The sequence below is a fragment of the Micropterus salmoides genome, unplaced genomic scaffold (genome assembly GCF_014851395.1).
Source record: "Micropterus salmoides isolate LMB-PRFRI ecotype aquatic unplaced genomic scaffold, ASM1485139v1 Ms_hic_scaffold_9, whole genome shotgun sequence".
Lineage (NCBI taxonomy): Eukaryota > Metazoa > Chordata > Actinopteri > Centrarchiformes > Centrarchidae > Micropterus > Micropterus salmoides.
This window is the reverse complement of record NW_024044681.1, coordinates 8513324-8530863: the sequence shown is the minus strand read 5'-3', so window position 1 is coordinate 8530863 and position 17540 is coordinate 8513324. Positions and strand designations below refer to the sequence as shown.

Sequence of the window (17540 nt, the reverse complement as noted above, 5' to 3'; positions counted from 1 at the left end):
TAACCTTTCCCAATTATGTTGTTTTCTAAAGTAGGTCCATCATCGTTCCAGAACCTTCAACACATTTTTATTACTACAATCATGACGGAGATTGTTGGAGATGGTTTTTATTGTTTGGAAAAGCAAATACAAATCATGCTGTTCTGTCAATAGGGGCATCAAATCAGATCATTCTAGAGGGCATACAACTTTTGTTGTTTAATTTGGAGGACATGTTGCAATATTTACATTTCCTACGTCCATCCATCCATCCATCCAATCTATTAGCCTACTGCTTATCTTTAGAGGGTCATAGGAGCCTGACGCCGATCCCAGCTGACATTTAGCAAGAGGCAGGGTGAACCCTGGACAGGTTTGACAGGGCTGACACATAGAGACAAACAACCATTCACACTCACAGTCACAACTACAGGCACCAAATAACCTAACCTGCATGTCTCTGGACTGTGGGAGGAAGCCGGAGAAGACCTTCACAAGCACAGGGAGAACATGCAAACTCCACACAAAAGGGCCCCAGCTGGCTCACCTTTTCATCCCACCATTCTGTACTTACTCATAGTACTGTTCATGGTCAATATAGTACAATATCATATATATTTATCTGGCTGAGGTGAGGCATCTTGTCTGATCATGTCTATTCCTTCCTTTTTTTTAGCACTAAGTTTTAATTATTAGTTAAGTTCTGGATTAGAGGTAGCAAAAAAAATTGGAGTTGTACGACTTGGATGTTGTTGACAAGAAGGAGGGTATAGTTTAACTCCTGCATGACATTTATGGGCCATTGTTTCAGTGTCATGTGTGCACTGAATTCTCTCCTGGCATGCAATGGGTGATAAGCAAGGAAACACACTGGCTAGGCTGCCAGTCTGTCATCAGCCAGCCTTAACATTTGTCTTATTTTATGTTCTAATATAACACAGAGCCTCTTTTACACTGCTGGAAATTGGCTGCAAGTCTTCATCTTCTGTTCAGTTTTTTTTTCTGTCCTGTAAACCTTTAATAGCGAAAGACAAATAGAACAAAGGACAAATGAGGAAAAAGGAAGGAACAATATGTGTGTTTGTGTTCTGTGTTGGCGGCTCCCTGTGGGCTGTTATGGCTCCACTGAAGATGATGAAAATCAATACCCTTATCCCATTCAGCCTTTTCCCACATAAGTCTTGTTAGAGACATTTGTAGTGGATATTTTGTTTCCCTTGTTGATTTCTGTCAGCTCCACTTGTAGACGACACAGTGCTTAAACCATCAGAATAAGAACAGAGTGGATTAAATACAAACAGAATGAGCCGCAGTCTCATTCATACAAAATCTCTCCCACTGATGTATTAGATAAAAGAGAATATAAATTAACAGCGTTCTTACGTATTGTTTTTAAAGATGCATTTACCCCGTGTCTTTGTTTACATTTATTTGGTTGCACTTTTTCTAGTTTTCTGCTATTTGCCCTGGAGCATTTTAGCTCGAGGAATTTGCAGTTTGGGATTCTTCCTTACTCCTTCAGGGAAAACTACAGCAGCAGTCAGCTTGCATTCACTGCAAGGATGGTGGATTCCAAAAGCAAAACCCAGTCATGCCAAACAAGTGTCAAAGAGTATCCAAACATCCATTGAAATTTCTCAAACCACTCCTGCAGCTTAATCCACTTCTCAACCCACCCACATGTTCAGTATGTTCAGAAACTCCTCTAACATTATTAAATATACCATCGGCTGAAAGTAAGGGAGGCAATTGTTTGACTACAGCTGCTGTCCATTGCCAGAGACCTTGCCTTTCAGACGTTTCCAAGCCACCTTTCAAGTCCACAGTGGGCTAGCGCTTCCTACTGACAAGATACATTTTCGGTGGAGTCCTTTTAAGTAACTGTAGCAGCTGCAGTTGACAGGTTGGAGAGAGCATGATTGCCTGCATTCAAGATATTGTAAGCTTATCAATTATAGTGATCCTCAATTGATTTGTGGGTCAGGCTAGAGGACGGAGGAGTGAGGACGGGAGGAAGAATTATTAGCTCTTGTGGAGCATGAAACCAGGTGTTCTCATATATAGCTATGTGTCCACTGACTGTGTTGTGGCTAGAAGTGTGAAATTGTTGCATGTTTTAACCCAAACAGAGCCAAGCAGCACAAACCACATGACTTTTCCAAATGCAACCAAGATACCAGTAACCTAATTTTTAACTACATTCCAGAATGACACTTAAAAGAGTTTTCTCATGATGCCCCTATTAGCAGGACAAAATAATTTGTCAGTACCTTCAAAAGCCGTTAAAAAAAGAGAAGTGTTTTGTGTTCTGCTGGTTAAAGGTAAACATCGGGATCTATGTGAGGTACTTATCCATAGACGGCAGTCAGTGTGTCCCCAGTTTGGAGAAGAAGATAGTTGTACCAGCACGGAAGCTAGCTAATGTACTGCTGTGGACAGGGTCAGCAGCAAGTATTTTAGCCAAAGGTCCTCAGCAGCTACTAAACAGACCTTGAGGTGAGATTGTTTTGCTGTTTTCAAGGTCAAGAATAAACTTGGCTATACTCACTAGCTGAAATGAATGTAGGAAATGATGTGTGTTTTACTGATATACATCAGCAAAACCCTTCACTCATGCAAAACAATATACAACAATACAATGTCAAGTCAATTTATTGTAATATTGAATTATTGTCCAGTTCCACTGTATATGTGATGTGAAAAACATAAGCTTCCTTTGTGCAGTGAGAAGATTGGTAGCCGTCAGTGTTTAAAGTATATTTTTTTGTTTGACTGTAGTAAAAAATGTGAATCTTTCAGCATCATCAGTTTCTCCCATCTAGAGTTAACAGTATTCATCTAAAAGCTTGGTGTATTACTGAAGTTTGGAGATGGTTTGTGCAGCCTGCGCAGGGGGAGTTGAGGGGGGCTGATAGTGGTGCCTGTCTGTCAGCTTTGCCTCTAGCTGGGTGGGAACAGGAAGCTGCTCTTTGAGCTGGCAGCACAATGGCTCAGCACTTAATGGCCACCGTACAGTATTTCTGTGCGGTTATTTCCCTGCCTTCCTCTCCCTCAGACATGATAATAAGGAGCTTATTTGAACAGCTCACATGGGCTTGGATGGGGTCCAGTTGAGGCAGAGATCCTAGCAGTGCCAGCACAGCTGTAAATTACCACTGAACCCCCAGAAGGTCCATCACACCATGGTTGATGTTTTTGGTTTTATTATTTCTGGAAGTTTTGAGACACCTCTGCCATAATCCCAAAACTTGATTTTTGTAAACTGGCTGATTTATAATTATAATTATATCTAAAATAATTTTCAGCACTTTGTCACCACTGTCTGTCTTTGTCTTTGCACTCTCTTGCAGCCACGCAGCATCTCTCCAAATCTCAAACTGGCTGTGTCATATAATTCAATCAGATTGAACTCATTCATGACAGGAATTGCAGGAGTTCATCTCTCCCCCATGAAAGGAAAGTTTAGCACCTTTACAGATTTGCTGAAATACCTTGAAGAATCTCTGAAACAAAAAACAAACTTCTGCAACATTGAGTTTGATCATTGAGTTTTATTGCTGGTGCATGCTGAAGGAAGACAGCTTTTAAGCTTTTAAGCAGTCAGGTCAGACTTACGGTATGTATTTAACAGGCTTTAGCAATAGTGTGAGCATCTACTGTATATCAAAGTGTTCAGTAGCAGTAATATGAGTTTAAATTCAAATATCTGCATGTTTCCCAGCTGTATCCGCCAACAAGTTTTTTAATAAGCTTTAAGCTGTTTGGGGGCTCTCTGCAGTCGGCTGTTAGCAGGTGATAGCAGCGCTGCTTTTATATGTGCACATAAACATCTGACTGCATATCTGTCCTTTGGTGTGTATGTCACATGGTGTGTGCTTTCTCAATGGATTTTGTTGTTGTTGTTTGTTTGTTTATTGTGTGTGTGTGTGTGTGTGTGTGTGTGTGTACATACAGGTCTGTGCATATACAAAGCCTGCACAAACTAAAAGAGGAGCATTGTACTGCAGAGAGAAAGAGAAAGAGAGAGTGAAAGTACAATCTATGGCCCTAAATATGTGGACACCCTAAAATTACACCCATATGTGATTGTTGAACATCTCATTTGAAAGTCATGGCCATCTATCTGCTGCTAAAACAGCCCTCACTCATCTTATTTTAGTCTTTCCATCAGATCCTGGCTGCAGTTGTTCCTATTCAGCCACAAGAGCATCACTGAGGTCTAACTGATGCTGGGCCATGAGGCCTGGATTGCATTTGGTGTTCTAGATCATCTCAAACGTGTTGGATTATCCTGGTGTTGAAATGACATGTTGACCATACTTCACACCCTTTGTACACTATTCACATTTTGCAAAGATCAATTTCTCTCCATTTGTCTTTCTTTGTAAAAATGAAACCACCTTAGAAAATGACGCTTGATGTGACATTTTCTAGGAAGTTAAACCTTTTGCTGGAAGTGCTGCACCGTATTTTAAAAGACCAGCTGCACTTTGACTGCCTCATGCCTGCTTTTTATTGCTCTCCGTGCAGTTAGAGACATGTTAATACACCTGTTTGCAGAATCTATCTCACCATGTTCTTGTGTGCTTGTCTTCATCCTTAATCTTTTCTTTGATTTAATAGCTCAAATTAAGGGAGCAAGAGCCTTCATCTGGATTTATCTTCTCTGGCCTTTTCATGGAAGCAGCAGGCAGTCCTAACATTTTGTAAGAACTGTGTTCATATCACAATCCATCAGTATCTGAGCAGAAAGTCTGAGGCCGCAGGAGGCAGGGGATTCCATGAGTCCTGGCCTCTCTCTGGTCCTCTGCCTGCTCTCTCCCTCTCAGCATGACTCTGGATAATGACTCCTTTTGGGAGATAATGGACTCAGTGGCCTCACTGAGCTCGTCTTTGTGGGGGGGAGTGCCTCAATGCAGGACGCTGTGCCTGGAGGTCCTCTGCTTCAAGCCCATGTTTGGCTCAGACAGGATGAAGAACGGATGCCTAGAGGGATTTGCATCTGTATCACAACAGGGCTGCTCAGCCTTCATCTTTTTTTTTTGATTGTGTCTTCTGTGACTCAAGTGGGATGATAGTGTTGTTCTCTCTCTGCTGGATGTGTTAGCAGGTAGCGGTTTGCTAAGATTTTAGCCACTTTAAAACATGAGAATATGTCAGGATTGTGGGACTGTCAGGTTTTTGTGGAGTTCCACTGACCTGTAGTGGCCAGAAAATCAATTAGTGCAACTTTAACGCATTTTCTACACAGCAGTTTTATCCAGCATTGTGACTTGTGAATGGAAAGTCCTGGAACATATTCATCTCCCTCTAGCTCGGCCTGAACTGTAGCCGGAGTAGGTCAGTTAGTGCACGCTGAAGTTTCTTGTTCTTAGAAGAGGTAACAGGGGAGTTGTGAGCCTCCAGCACAGATTGACTTGTCTGTGATGTGGCTGAAGGTGGAGGAGGAGGAGCAGAGGGCTGAGGTGGAACAGAAGACCGGTAATTGTGTCTCTGGGGTTCGAGGTAGACCTGTCTGTGATCTGACAGAACAGTAAAGGAGAAAAAAGAACTAAAAACCTTCCTCTTCTCACTCCGCAGGATATGAAGAAACAAAAAAGGGAAGTATTGACCCAAGGTGGTCTGATTCGTGCCCCTCAGAGAATGAATGGGCTGCTCTGTTCTTATCAGACTTTCTGCACTGCTGGTAAAACCAGGTCCTCCTCTACACCAAACAAAGGCAGTCCAATAGCAGTCCTCTATCTCTCCTTGTTCACCCCTTGTCTTTTTTCAGCACAACAGATCTGAAAGCAGCAACAACTTTCCGAGCTGATATTGATTTTGAGCCATCAGCTGTTATCAAAAGGTAGCATGAAGTTTAATGTTCAGTTTATTACTTTATAACTTGTTGTGAAACAGTGTCACCACTTCCCTCAACACAGAATTACATCAGTGCTTTGGGAAAAGCAGCAATAGACAAAACTTGAGCTTCATAATCACAGGGGATGAGAAACAGGTAATAACTAAATTAACTGTAAAATGTATATGTATTTGATATCCCTAAACATCTTACCACTAATAGGGAGACAAAAGTCAGGTTTGTCCTGAGGGTGGTGGCGGATGGAAAGAAGCCCTCTAGAGTAATGGGAACAAAGGAGAAAGTCAGGTGATGTTTGTTAGGAGGAGGTCAGGGTGAATGGATGAGTCAACAAAATATCAGACTTTAACACTGGAGATGTTTGTTTCGTGTTTCCAACCGACAGTCAACTTTTTTTTTTACCTACATGGCGATATGACAAATAACATGCAGAGAGCAATAGAAAACAATCCCTACTCTAATGTTTGCACACATGGTATTTAATATTGTTATTGTGAGGTTTAAGACATTTTCTCTCGCAGGAGACAATAAAGTAATCTTAACATTCTAACCTTTGGGTTTAACTTTTTCTCTGCAAAGTTTTCTGCTGTGCTTTAATAAAAAGTTTAAGAAGGCACAGGTGAGATCTCAGAGGCCACTGGTATTTAGTTCAGATTTTGCTGTCACTTATTTCTCAGGGGAAAATGTTCTCCCTTGTGCCATAATACATCCACTGAAGAATAAAGCCACTGCCAACAAAATATGATGAGGTAACTATCTGCAGAAAAGGTGATGCCTCAGAGGTTAGCATGGCATTTCCATTTACCATGGGTTTCATTGGTTTTAAAGTGATCTTTTCCAGTCTGTTCACGTGCAACATGTAGAACATTTTCAGAAACAAGTGAAAGATGGCACAAAATGGTTATCAGATATTTCAAGAATAAGGAGTAATGTGCAACATTAAAGGGTAAAATAGAATCAAGAAAAACATGCAGCAGGGTACATCTTTCTTAAAGATCAATTGAATGTTCGCTTACCCACCTTACTTAGTGTTGCTCAGTTTTGTCAGATTGCAACTGTCACTGGCTAATTTTATCAGCTGTCGCTAGCTAGCTAGTTATTTAGGATAACGTTAGCTTCATGAGTTTATTGAAAACGCCTTCTCCAACTGGCTTTTTAATGGCACAGTTTAAAATAAAAACCATGTAAAGGGTAAAATTAGCTATTGACGGCTGCATTTGTGACACTGTACGATAAAAGACTGAGAATAAAGGTGTGTCCCAGACAAAAAGTCAGCATGTACAGGCATTTTTCCAAGATTTGTCTGAGGGGAGAGACTGACATATACTATATTAATAGTTCCTGATTAACTCTGCCATTGGGCAGCACAAAGCTAGTAACAACTATCTAATTATTTCATTACTATTTTTGTCCCAAAGTAAAGTAATACATTATACTGAGTAATACCTCTTACTTCATGATTATCTGACCATTACTTAACCTTTTTGTGCCCCCATCAAGTAAAGTTTGAGTTATGAAACAGTATGCTTCACTTTTAGAATGAAGGATGCCTGATGAGTTTGTGAAAAGTGAAGCTATCTTGGGATATCTCGCCTATCTTGAGTCAATTTCTTCACTACTTCTTCCAAACAGAACAGAGCCACTTATGTTACCCTAAACATAGAAGTTAAGAAGCTAATGTGTTGCTAATACAACATTTTAAATGGCTGATGAATTACTATATAGTAATAAATGTCTCTGGCCGTGGTGCTGAAATAGTCAGACTCAGTTTATGTTTAGCATTTTGGGAATATGTCACTTTCATTTTAACACACACATACACCCATAATGTTGATCCCCACCCAGAGACATATACTTTGTAAGCAGCAAGCATTTGATGAATAGACCATTAAAAGGCTACATGAAAGTTAATTAGTGATCACTCATGCAGGTGAAATTGTCCACTTCCCTGTCTCTCGTTCCCTCTCTGAATGTTTGAATTGAAGTATGAATTTCCACTGAGGCCTGTCACTTATCAGACACAGTCCTTTGTAATTAACGATTGAACAGTTGATGTAGATCAAACATGGGCTGCATGGCTCGTGGTGTAGCTCTTGTCACACCCTATTAGCTGGTTTATGCTGCACCTTGAATATTGATGAACTAGAAAAGTGCCCAGAGCAGAAATTTGTTTGTGGCAGCGTTTTGCCTCGTCTCTGTGATGATGGCCATTAGGAAGGTAGCAGCAGAGCACTCAGCGGGGAGGCAGAGGAAGCAACACAAAGAGTAGAAAAGGGATTGTTGTGTTTACTGTCTTTTTTTACTTTTTGTATAATGTGAATGCCACGTACGCTAGCTTTTATGAGGTGGGTATTGATGATGTGGCTGATTCTGTGGTAGATTCACTCCTTTATTTGAAATCCTGCCCCACCTGTTTTGTCAGTTCAATTGAATCTTTTTCAAGTGTTGGAGTGGATGAGAAAGGGTCTGGCAACCCTAGAGGGCTTAGTTTAGTGAGGTAGCAGCAGGTGAGGCACTGTTTATATTTATATTTACACCCCATTAAGACTAAAATAGTGACATTAACATTTAATCTGATTTGGTCACATTACCAGACCTGGATTTGCAACCTCCCTTCCATAAACAATGGAATCAGATGCTGCCCATTTTTGGTAAAGAGGTGTTTTCATTAGTGAAGGGAATTTATTTTGACTCTCATTTTAAAACCAGAGGGGATCGTTCATTCCAAGCAGTGGCACCTAGGCTGTAGAATACATTGCCTCCCTTTCTTTGTTCTGTGAATTCTGTCAATTTTTTAAAAAAGTTACTGAAGACTCTGCTATTCAAGCAGGCTTTTAGTTAGACGAGGGGTTTTCATGTTTTTTATTCTATGTTTTCCATTTGTTTTTAAATTTCTTATGCATTGTATTTTACTTTGTGGTATTGTATTATTTTGAAGCACTTTGTGATTTGTATCTGTGAAAAGTGCTATACTGCTGGAGGAAATGGGATTTATGTGAATGCTGTGACCAGCACTGTACAGCCGCAGAGTTGTGGTTCTCTGGTGTTTGTGTTAGATATATCCGTTACAGTGAATACATTGATGAATGTTTTTTAACACAGAGGGCCTCTTGGTTCCCCACACAGCCTTGCACTTCGCTTTAAACTCAGTCTTATTTCTTGCAGTTTGCAAAAATAAATCCTTCAAGTAGAAAAACTAAAAGAACTGGCAAAGAGCAGTTGAAAATAAGAATATCTGTGTACTTGTTGTAAGGCTGCATTACATTCTTATCTCTTGGACTCACTGTGCGTGTTGAAATGAATCTTTGGGTCTTTTTTTAACTTGTGTGATTGTTGAACTTCAGTGCAAAAAGGCATCTCTGGTAAGACACCAAAACATGATTTTGTGGAATACAAAACTGCAACTGTGCTCTACTTTAACTGTAAAATATATATAAATAATTTCTTATATTGCACTTTTATATGGATTTCTTGTACTGAATGTTGTTGTTACTTGTTTAGTGTCCACTTTAACCTCAAGAGAAAAAGCAGTCCATTTGCGGTGCACTGGTGTGATGCAGAATGGCAGTAAATTTAAACTGAATTCACTGGAACTGAAATGATTTGTATGAAAATGAATGTGCCTCTATAGTGAGGAGGAAATGGATGTTCCACTAGAATGCTGGGTTAATTTGGTGTCCAGTCTCATTTTGTGCATATTAGTGTTGAGTGATTACGGCTGCTTTTCTGGGAGTTAAATATCCTGACTGTTTGTTCTCTGCAAGCTCCTCTACATCTGCTGAAGCCACTCTGGCTTCCTTTAGTTGGAAACACACAGATGGACTCTCACTTCATATCTGGTCCTGTGATACATTCAGAGGAAATATATAGTATACTTGCATTTTACTTAGTAAAAGAAAAACAAAACAGCTTTAACAGAAACAGAAAATGATGAAAGCTTTAGGCTCCATTTTACTGCTTGAAAGTTACTTTGGAGTTGTTGTTTTTTTTGCGGACCCAAATCAATGCTGAATTAATCTCTCAGCTCGCAGGATTGTCAAAGGCTTGTGTTTTTGGGTAACCAATAGCAGACACCGAGACAGGAGTAAAAGGAAAATCACAGACGGTTTATTAATAAAATGGTGGCTTTCCAGCTGGCAGTCTTTGTGAGCAGGCAGGCGGCAGAGAAGCAGGTAAAATGCTGACCAAGGCAGACAGACCGAGTTCTCTCTCTCTCTCTGGGACCAAAAATCTGAGGCACAAGCAAAAATAGAGGTCAGAAAATTACATACGGTGAGAATTCAGAATTTGGCTGTAGCTTGAGAACCACTAAAGTGAAAAACAGACGAAGCCACCCCGCAGATTTGAATGGAGAGGAGCCACAGCTGCCCCTGTTGACCTGGATTGCATTATATTGAAATGTGTTTCAAATTTTCTTATATAATTATTCCTCATGTTTGTAAATTGGATAGGCAAAACTTCAGAAACACCTAGCATAGTAAAGGTCCAACACGGAAATGTGTTGTTAGCTGTTAGACGTCTTTCAAACTCCAGCTTGTAACAAAGGCTTTCTATTACAGTTCACTTCTAGGTGTCTGAAATCAGAGGATTAAATACATCTCCAATTCAAAGATGAAAAAAACAATTATAGTGGGTAGTAGATAGAGGAGGAGGAATTATAATGATTTTGATATTTTTGATTATAATGATGACTCACCTTTCCTGTAGCACCACCATCAGACCCAAACTCCCCGTGGTATGTAATAAACATCAAAATCTATTGGGATTCAGTTTGTCATGACATTTACTGAGCATATTTTCTTCCCCAAAGGGTGAGCTATTTCCATTTTTGTCATTAAATGAGCTTTTCTCCAGAACTATCCTAAGGCCAAATTATCCACTTTGTCCTCAAGACACACAACTCTGGCTGAGAACATGTGTGCCCCGCAGAGGAAAAACTGTTTTGAATTATGATTATGATTCCAAGACCTCTTCTGTAGTGCTATCTATTACATTGGCTTTAGAATATGTTGTTCTGTCCAACACTTTAGAATTGTGCAGTTTTATAACCTTTGCAGCCTCTAAGGATCACTAGGAAAGAGTTAGACTTCAGCTCTGTCCCAAATCCAAACTACATACGATTTCTAAACATGTTTTGAGTACAGTATTGTGTTCACACTGGGAAAATGACACAAATATGTGCGCTCAAAACAGCAGTGTGCATACTGAAAATACTTAATTTGGTTTTCGGTTTTTGTACACTTTTCTCCCACAAGGCACTACAATCATAAATTGGAGGAGGACATACTCACAGCTGCAAATCAATGTAATAAACTGCATGTGGTCCAGAAAGAGCTCTGTAAATTAACAATAAAATGTTAAATATTTGAAAGTGATTTTATGTTCAACAGCAGACAAATAAAGTATAATTTCCTGTTAGTATAAAATAGTAAAGTGTGTTGATTTATTGTATAAAAGTACAGATTTAAGATTAGCATACAGTACAGTAGGCCTAATGTATGGACGTAGGGATCTACAACCTTGGCTGGTTGGATTGGTTGTCTAAAATGCCAAGCAGACTGGAAACAAACAAATAGACAACAGCTGCTGTAGGCAGATACACACTCCCATTGCTCGCCATAGTGGTTTGTTTGACTGTACTGTGGTATAAGCTAACAGCCTGGTTAATAGTATTCCATGCAGTCAGATGTGTCATTTGTATTAACAACATTTCACTAATTGCATCCTCTCATAGAGCTAATTAATTTACCATTGTGCTGTGATCCTATAATATCTTGAGTCACTGAAAGTAATTTCTAAAGCAGAGAGAATTTCATAAATGGCTGCTTTTGCATTTTAATGCTGAGCAGAGAGAATAACAGCTTATGGTGATGAGGGTGTCTCGGTGTATGTATGTGTGTAATGGAAATTAAATTAAATGTCATATTGTTGGTGTCATACAAATAAAACACAGATTTTTTCTTCCCATTGTGTAAACCCCCAGCTGTCATCACCACACTTTAGGAAGAATAATAAACTCATGCAGATTTTGGCTGACAGCCAGGAAGATGATGAAATAGCTATAACGTCTATTTCTATTTTACAAGTGTCGCTGTATCTTTTATTCAGGCACTTTACTGCACCAATTAAAATCTTAAATAGATTATATAGATTCTTCTGGAGCAATTTATATGGTACATAAGTAGCACCTAGTCTTTTTTTTCTTCTTTATGTTTTATTTACTGTGGAATATCAATGACAATCAGTGTTTTTATCATTTTATCTTTCACCACCAACTGAACACTTCTGTTCTGTCAAGATAACTCATAACAATGCTGATATAAAAGCATACCATCCGTTATTGACATTGACAGTCGAAGCAGCTGAACAAATGGTTTGCATTTTTATTGTGTGCTCTTGCAGGGTTTGAACCAGATGAGGAAGGTCGCTCAGGTGGGACTCGATGGTGTGCGGCGGACAGACTGGCACGACTACGAAGCAATGAGGAGAGATGCTGCTCGCTCAGGTAGGTCCAAACTCTTTGCTGATGCTGCTGTTTTGTTTGGGCACATTTGCTGGGAACATCTACTCTTTTCCAGCACAAGGCCACAGACATCTAGACACACACACACAACCACACACACATACACACACAGCAGCACTCAAGTTCAACTCTGTCTTTTTTTGTCTCTTAATTCCTTCCAAGTGGATTTCTCTCTCTCAGAAGCAGTTTGAATCAATTCTACGAGTACAGTTCTGAGTTCATAATTAAACACAGTTAATCTTCTACCATAAGCATTGATTCAGCCCCAGGCCGTGAGTGGGAAACACACCTTTGCCTATTTTAATCACAAATGTAACAGATTGAACTGGCTTTTATATAGTATTAGGTAGTACTTAAGTGGTAAATGAGCGGGATTTGTGAGACTAATGAGGGGTTTGAGGTTGTGTGGACAAAACTACAGTTTGAGGTTTGTTTAAGAGCAGATCCTCAGCAGAAAACATAAACAACTGTACAACTTTAAACAATCATTTTCGATAAACAAAGCTGCAAGTAAAAGTCTGTGTAAAGTAAAGTGAAAAGTTACCTTGTGCAACAACCATCAAATAACAGAGCTTAAAATTCTGTTACATGCACCGCTAACGGCAGGCAGAAGCTAAAGATAATGCCATTGAGAAAACTGATAATACAATTTGCAGCTTGAATGAATTTCTTTCAGTTCTGGGTCAATCCAGCAACAACGGTGCCAAATATTGTAAGTAAGTAAGGATGTGTTTTGAATTTGATTTGATTCGCACCTCTGACTGACTTTTTCTCCGTTGCAATTGGTGCCTGAAGCTCATGGGTGTTTTTAGCATTTAGGACCATTCACCATGCCAAATTGAGGGAAATAAAACACAATTTCTCAGAAACTAAATTGAAATAATGGTGGCCTTAACATAAACCAAAAGTACTGATAAAATAATCCATGAGACTGCTATATGTCTATATAAAGAAACAGGATTATTTTATTGATATAAAGGATATCAATAAAATAAATTTCAAATGCAAATTCAGATTGAGGAAAAATACTTCTGAACTAGCTGAACCTCCGACTTTACAACTCATTAGCTGTGTTTCATTTTATTCTATCAGGAAATTACACCTGAACATTGGACATGGTCAATCAAACTGGGACTTTGACATATCACTGGCCATTAAACTTCACAATGAAAATCTGTAACTCAGTCAAAAAAATCTATTAAGAGAAATATTTCTTAGGGCTCAGATTTGCTAGAGGAGTTATTATACAGGGGAAAGTACAATATTAAGTAGAAGAGTTTATCTCTGAAATGACCCATTAAAGTGAGGAGTTATTTTCCACAGTTATTACCTTCAGGAATATAGACAGGTCATTTCTGCCTAATGGAACAAGGCAGCTCACTTTAATTTGACGCTCTCCTTTGACTATAGCTCAGCCTCCATGCGTGCATCTTTGTGTGTTTGCGTGGAGTGCTTTGATGAGTGGCTAATGAAACATTCAGCACAGTGTAATTTGATTCACTCCTGAAATGAGCTCAGTTTTTATAATGTTTGTGTGTAGGAAAGGGTTGTTAGAGAGTGATTAGGTACATGCTTGTGTGTACGTGCCATACATCTTATCTAAGTGCTATAGCCTAAATGTCTAGTAATGTACAATGCAGGTATTTTTTGGTTGTCTTGATTGTTAATATTTGCTGATTTCTTAGTCTTTATTTTCATTTATCTGAATCTCTCTGGGTTTAATCAGAAAAGACAATTCAGTAAGTTAAGTCAACTTTGTATTTGGGAAACTGTACATGTTTTACTTTTATAGACCAGGGGTCGTATTACAGAAACTTCCTAACCTGCTGATCCTAAATTAACTGTTTGGTAACATGGTAATAAGGCTTGGGAAAAATCCTATCTTAGACTCCTCCTGTCTTATAACTTAAGACAGGAACTTTCTGTAAAACGGCGCCAGATGGTTGTTTGATTGATTAGGAAAATAATCTGCAGATTAATTATTAATTAAAATTATTGTTCATCACAACCCTGAAATGCCCTGTGTGTGCTTGCTGTGATCCCTCAAAGTGCATTGGAGACACTAGCTAGTTTTTGAGGTTTCTCTTTTAAAGGTGTCTCAAGAGACTTCGTGTTTAAATAAAAGATCAACTAATTAGAAGCACGCTTAAATAGCCTTTAAAACAGAAATAGTTTTTAATGTTGAATGAATGAAATCAGGTACACACTATATACAATAAGTGAAGGCAAAATTTAATTGTAGTCATTATATTCAAAGCTAATCCCAAGGTTGAAGTTTTGGGACAATTGACAATCGGCCTGTTTTCTCATTGAGGTATGAGGACGTGTTGCAGATTTTGGTTATTCCAGTAAAATGATCACTTTGCGAATAAATAAAAATCTGATTCCTGCAAATCCACATTATCATTACACACTCATGGACGAGCAGCACTGCCTGCATTGGTCTTCTACAACCAGATATCCTCAGCAAGTATGGATTGATTTTTTTGGCCGCTTGGGTGCCACAACTGGGGGAGTAAACACACCACTGTCATCTCATTAACTTATAGTAAATAGATCATAGGCATACTAGCAAACTGGTGCTTATTTAAACATCGAGTAAACACAGCTAAATTAGAGCATGTGTTTGCATCCAAATGCATGTGTCGGGGATGCATGCGCAGTGTCATGGGGACTGATGTGTGTGTATGTGTGTGTGTGTGTGTGTGTTGGATGCAGGTAACGGTGAACAGGGGAAGCCTTTCCCTCTGACAGAAATTGACCAGGTCGACCAGGCCTACAGGGAGAATGGCTTCAACATTTACGTCAGCAACCGGATCTCCCTCAATCGCTCCCTCCCTGACATCCGCCATCCAAGGTGAGTCCTCTGTGTGTTCATGTGTTTCATTCAACTGCTAGAGAAATTTTACCCTCTCAGTTGAAGTTTTGTCGGTTCATTTTAATCTCATTTCATATTGGGTCTTGAGAAATTCAGAAAACAAGTAGACAACATTTTATTTTAGAGATGAAGAGCACACTGCCCTCATTGCTGGAACATTCACATGTTCACACATGATGTTGTTGGCAACTCTTGCTCACAAGTCTTTTAGCTAGAGTCCAAATCAAGTCTCCAGTCACTCGTGGTTATAATGAGTATTGTATCACCTGCTGCGTTCAATCCAGGCTGCTGATAAAACTGAATAGCTATAAGGAATTCTGTAACTGTAACCTGTTTTTCACTTACAGAGCACAACCATGTAATGTGCAGTGCAGTTAATGACAGCTTATAAACTACTGTATGTCAACACACCCGCAGACTCTCAAACCCAGTGTAACGTTAACTAAATAAAACTGTGATGTTACATGATCAACAATAAACCTTTAACCTGTTTGCAGCCGACGTTAATAATTAACGTGATGGCAGCCAGCGGGACATAAATTATTACGTTAAACGACCACCACAAGTTTGGCAGCAAACAAACGCTCATTCATCTTTTCAGAACGAACGGCAGTCAGAGTTAACCTTTCATAGGTCGTAGCCAAAGCAAGAAGTAAGCAAATGTTAGATTTTTAGACTATTTTAGACTATTTTGCATTTAGCGCTTCTGTGTTTGGGTCTTGTTGTATGAAGTTTTAAAGCCAAAGTTTATGATAAATGGCTCAGCAGCTACCAGTGTTTTTTTGTCCTCTCTCACATGTGGCCACACGGAGCTGATAGCTACTACGTGTTACATTGGCAGGTTGTAGGTAATGGAGGGAGGGGAATAACAGTTAGTTCATCAGAAGTTTCCTAAAAATAAACATTGTTCACTAGTCCCGCACCTCAAGTCCGAGTCGAGTCTGAAGTCTTTTGAGGATGAGTCTCAAGTTGAGTCTGAAGTCACTGTGTGTGCGGCTTAAGTGCGACTCGAGTCCGAGTCTCAAACTCGAGCTCCCATCTCTGGACAAAGGCAAAAACCACCTCAAGCGAGGGTAAAAAGTTTTTTCAAATTTAGCTGTTTCAATCAATCTTTTCTAATGCAATACTTCAAAATGTGCGTAAAAAACCATTGATGGAAACACGGCTACTGTGACTTCATTGAGTAAAATGTTTAAATTTATTTAACGCCCTGAAATCCAACTCTGAATTCGTCTTCATGGGAACAGCTTGTCATGGAGAGAATGTTTGGTGCGAAATCTTTTTCAAAAGTTTTAGTTTCTCTCAAAGAAAGAAATCAGCTATCCAGACTCCTGTGACCTGTCATCCCTTTCAGCCTTTAATCACAGCTTTTCTTTTGCCTGGCAAGAACTGTCCTCTGACACTTGACCTTCACTTCTCTTTCATGTGGAAAGCAGCCGTGAATGTTTCCTCTTTGCCAGTTTCCCCAGGAGGACGGATTCTTTTTATCAGTGTTTATAAAAGCAGGACTTCCTTGATCTTACACATTTCTTGCCTATGCTAATAGGTACTCAGGAATAAATGCAACATCTTAAAGCATTCAACCATAGCTCTGATCCGTCTGACCCATATTGGCATTTTCTGATCTGGTCCCTGTACTGGTTGGACAACATCTTTTATCAGGGTCTTCCAAAACGCATATGACCAAGTAATGAATATGTAAGTGTTGAGTGTGTACATGACAACTGCTATCATCTAATCTATTATAAGAGTCTTGCTTTATGTTGAGTGCTAGGGTAGCCCCACATGGCTGCCAGACACTTCATTCTCCTGTCACCAATCAGATGAACACACCTGCTCTCCCCACCAACCAGTGGCTCCCCCCTACTGACTTCCTTCACCCGGTCTGCCCTGTAGGCAGTGTCTGCTTCTTGGTGATTGTCAGTTGTCTGTGGCTAAAAGGCAGCCAGTCCCAGACCTGTGACCGACACATTCGATTTCTACACGCAGGCTAAATTTAATTGAAGCACATACACTTCTATCACACACGCACAGACATTCACACCTCCACCCCTTGTGGAATTAAACAGGGTCTGTTAAGAGTCACCAGCCAGCCGGCTGTCGATCACTCCGCCTGCCTGTCTCCCAGTGTTCATATTTGAATGAATAACACGCAGGCTGATGTTCAACACAGACATCGATCGACTGACACAGTTTACTACTCTCTCTCTCTCTCGAAACATAACTCTCTTCCAATGATAAGCCCCTCTGCAAGGTTCCATCCACTTGCTGTGATGATAATGTACAAGGTGATCGCTGTAAAA

At 39.7% G+C, this 17540-nt stretch overlaps 1 protein-coding gene across 1 annotated transcript in view; it reads left to right on the top strand.

Annotated features, from left to right (window-relative positions):
- LOC119895160 (polypeptide N-acetylgalactosaminyltransferase 10-like) overlaps positions 1-17540 on the top strand; it is an 82808-nt gene that overhangs the window by 2574 nt on the left and 62694 nt on the right. Inside the window, exons 2-3 of the mRNA XM_038708062.1 lie at positions 12239-12341; positions 15078-15216. Coding sequence (XP_038563990.1) covers positions 12239-12341; positions 15078-15216 — 242 coding nt within the window. The remainder of the gene's footprint in view (positions 1-12238; positions 12342-15077; positions 15217-17540) is intronic.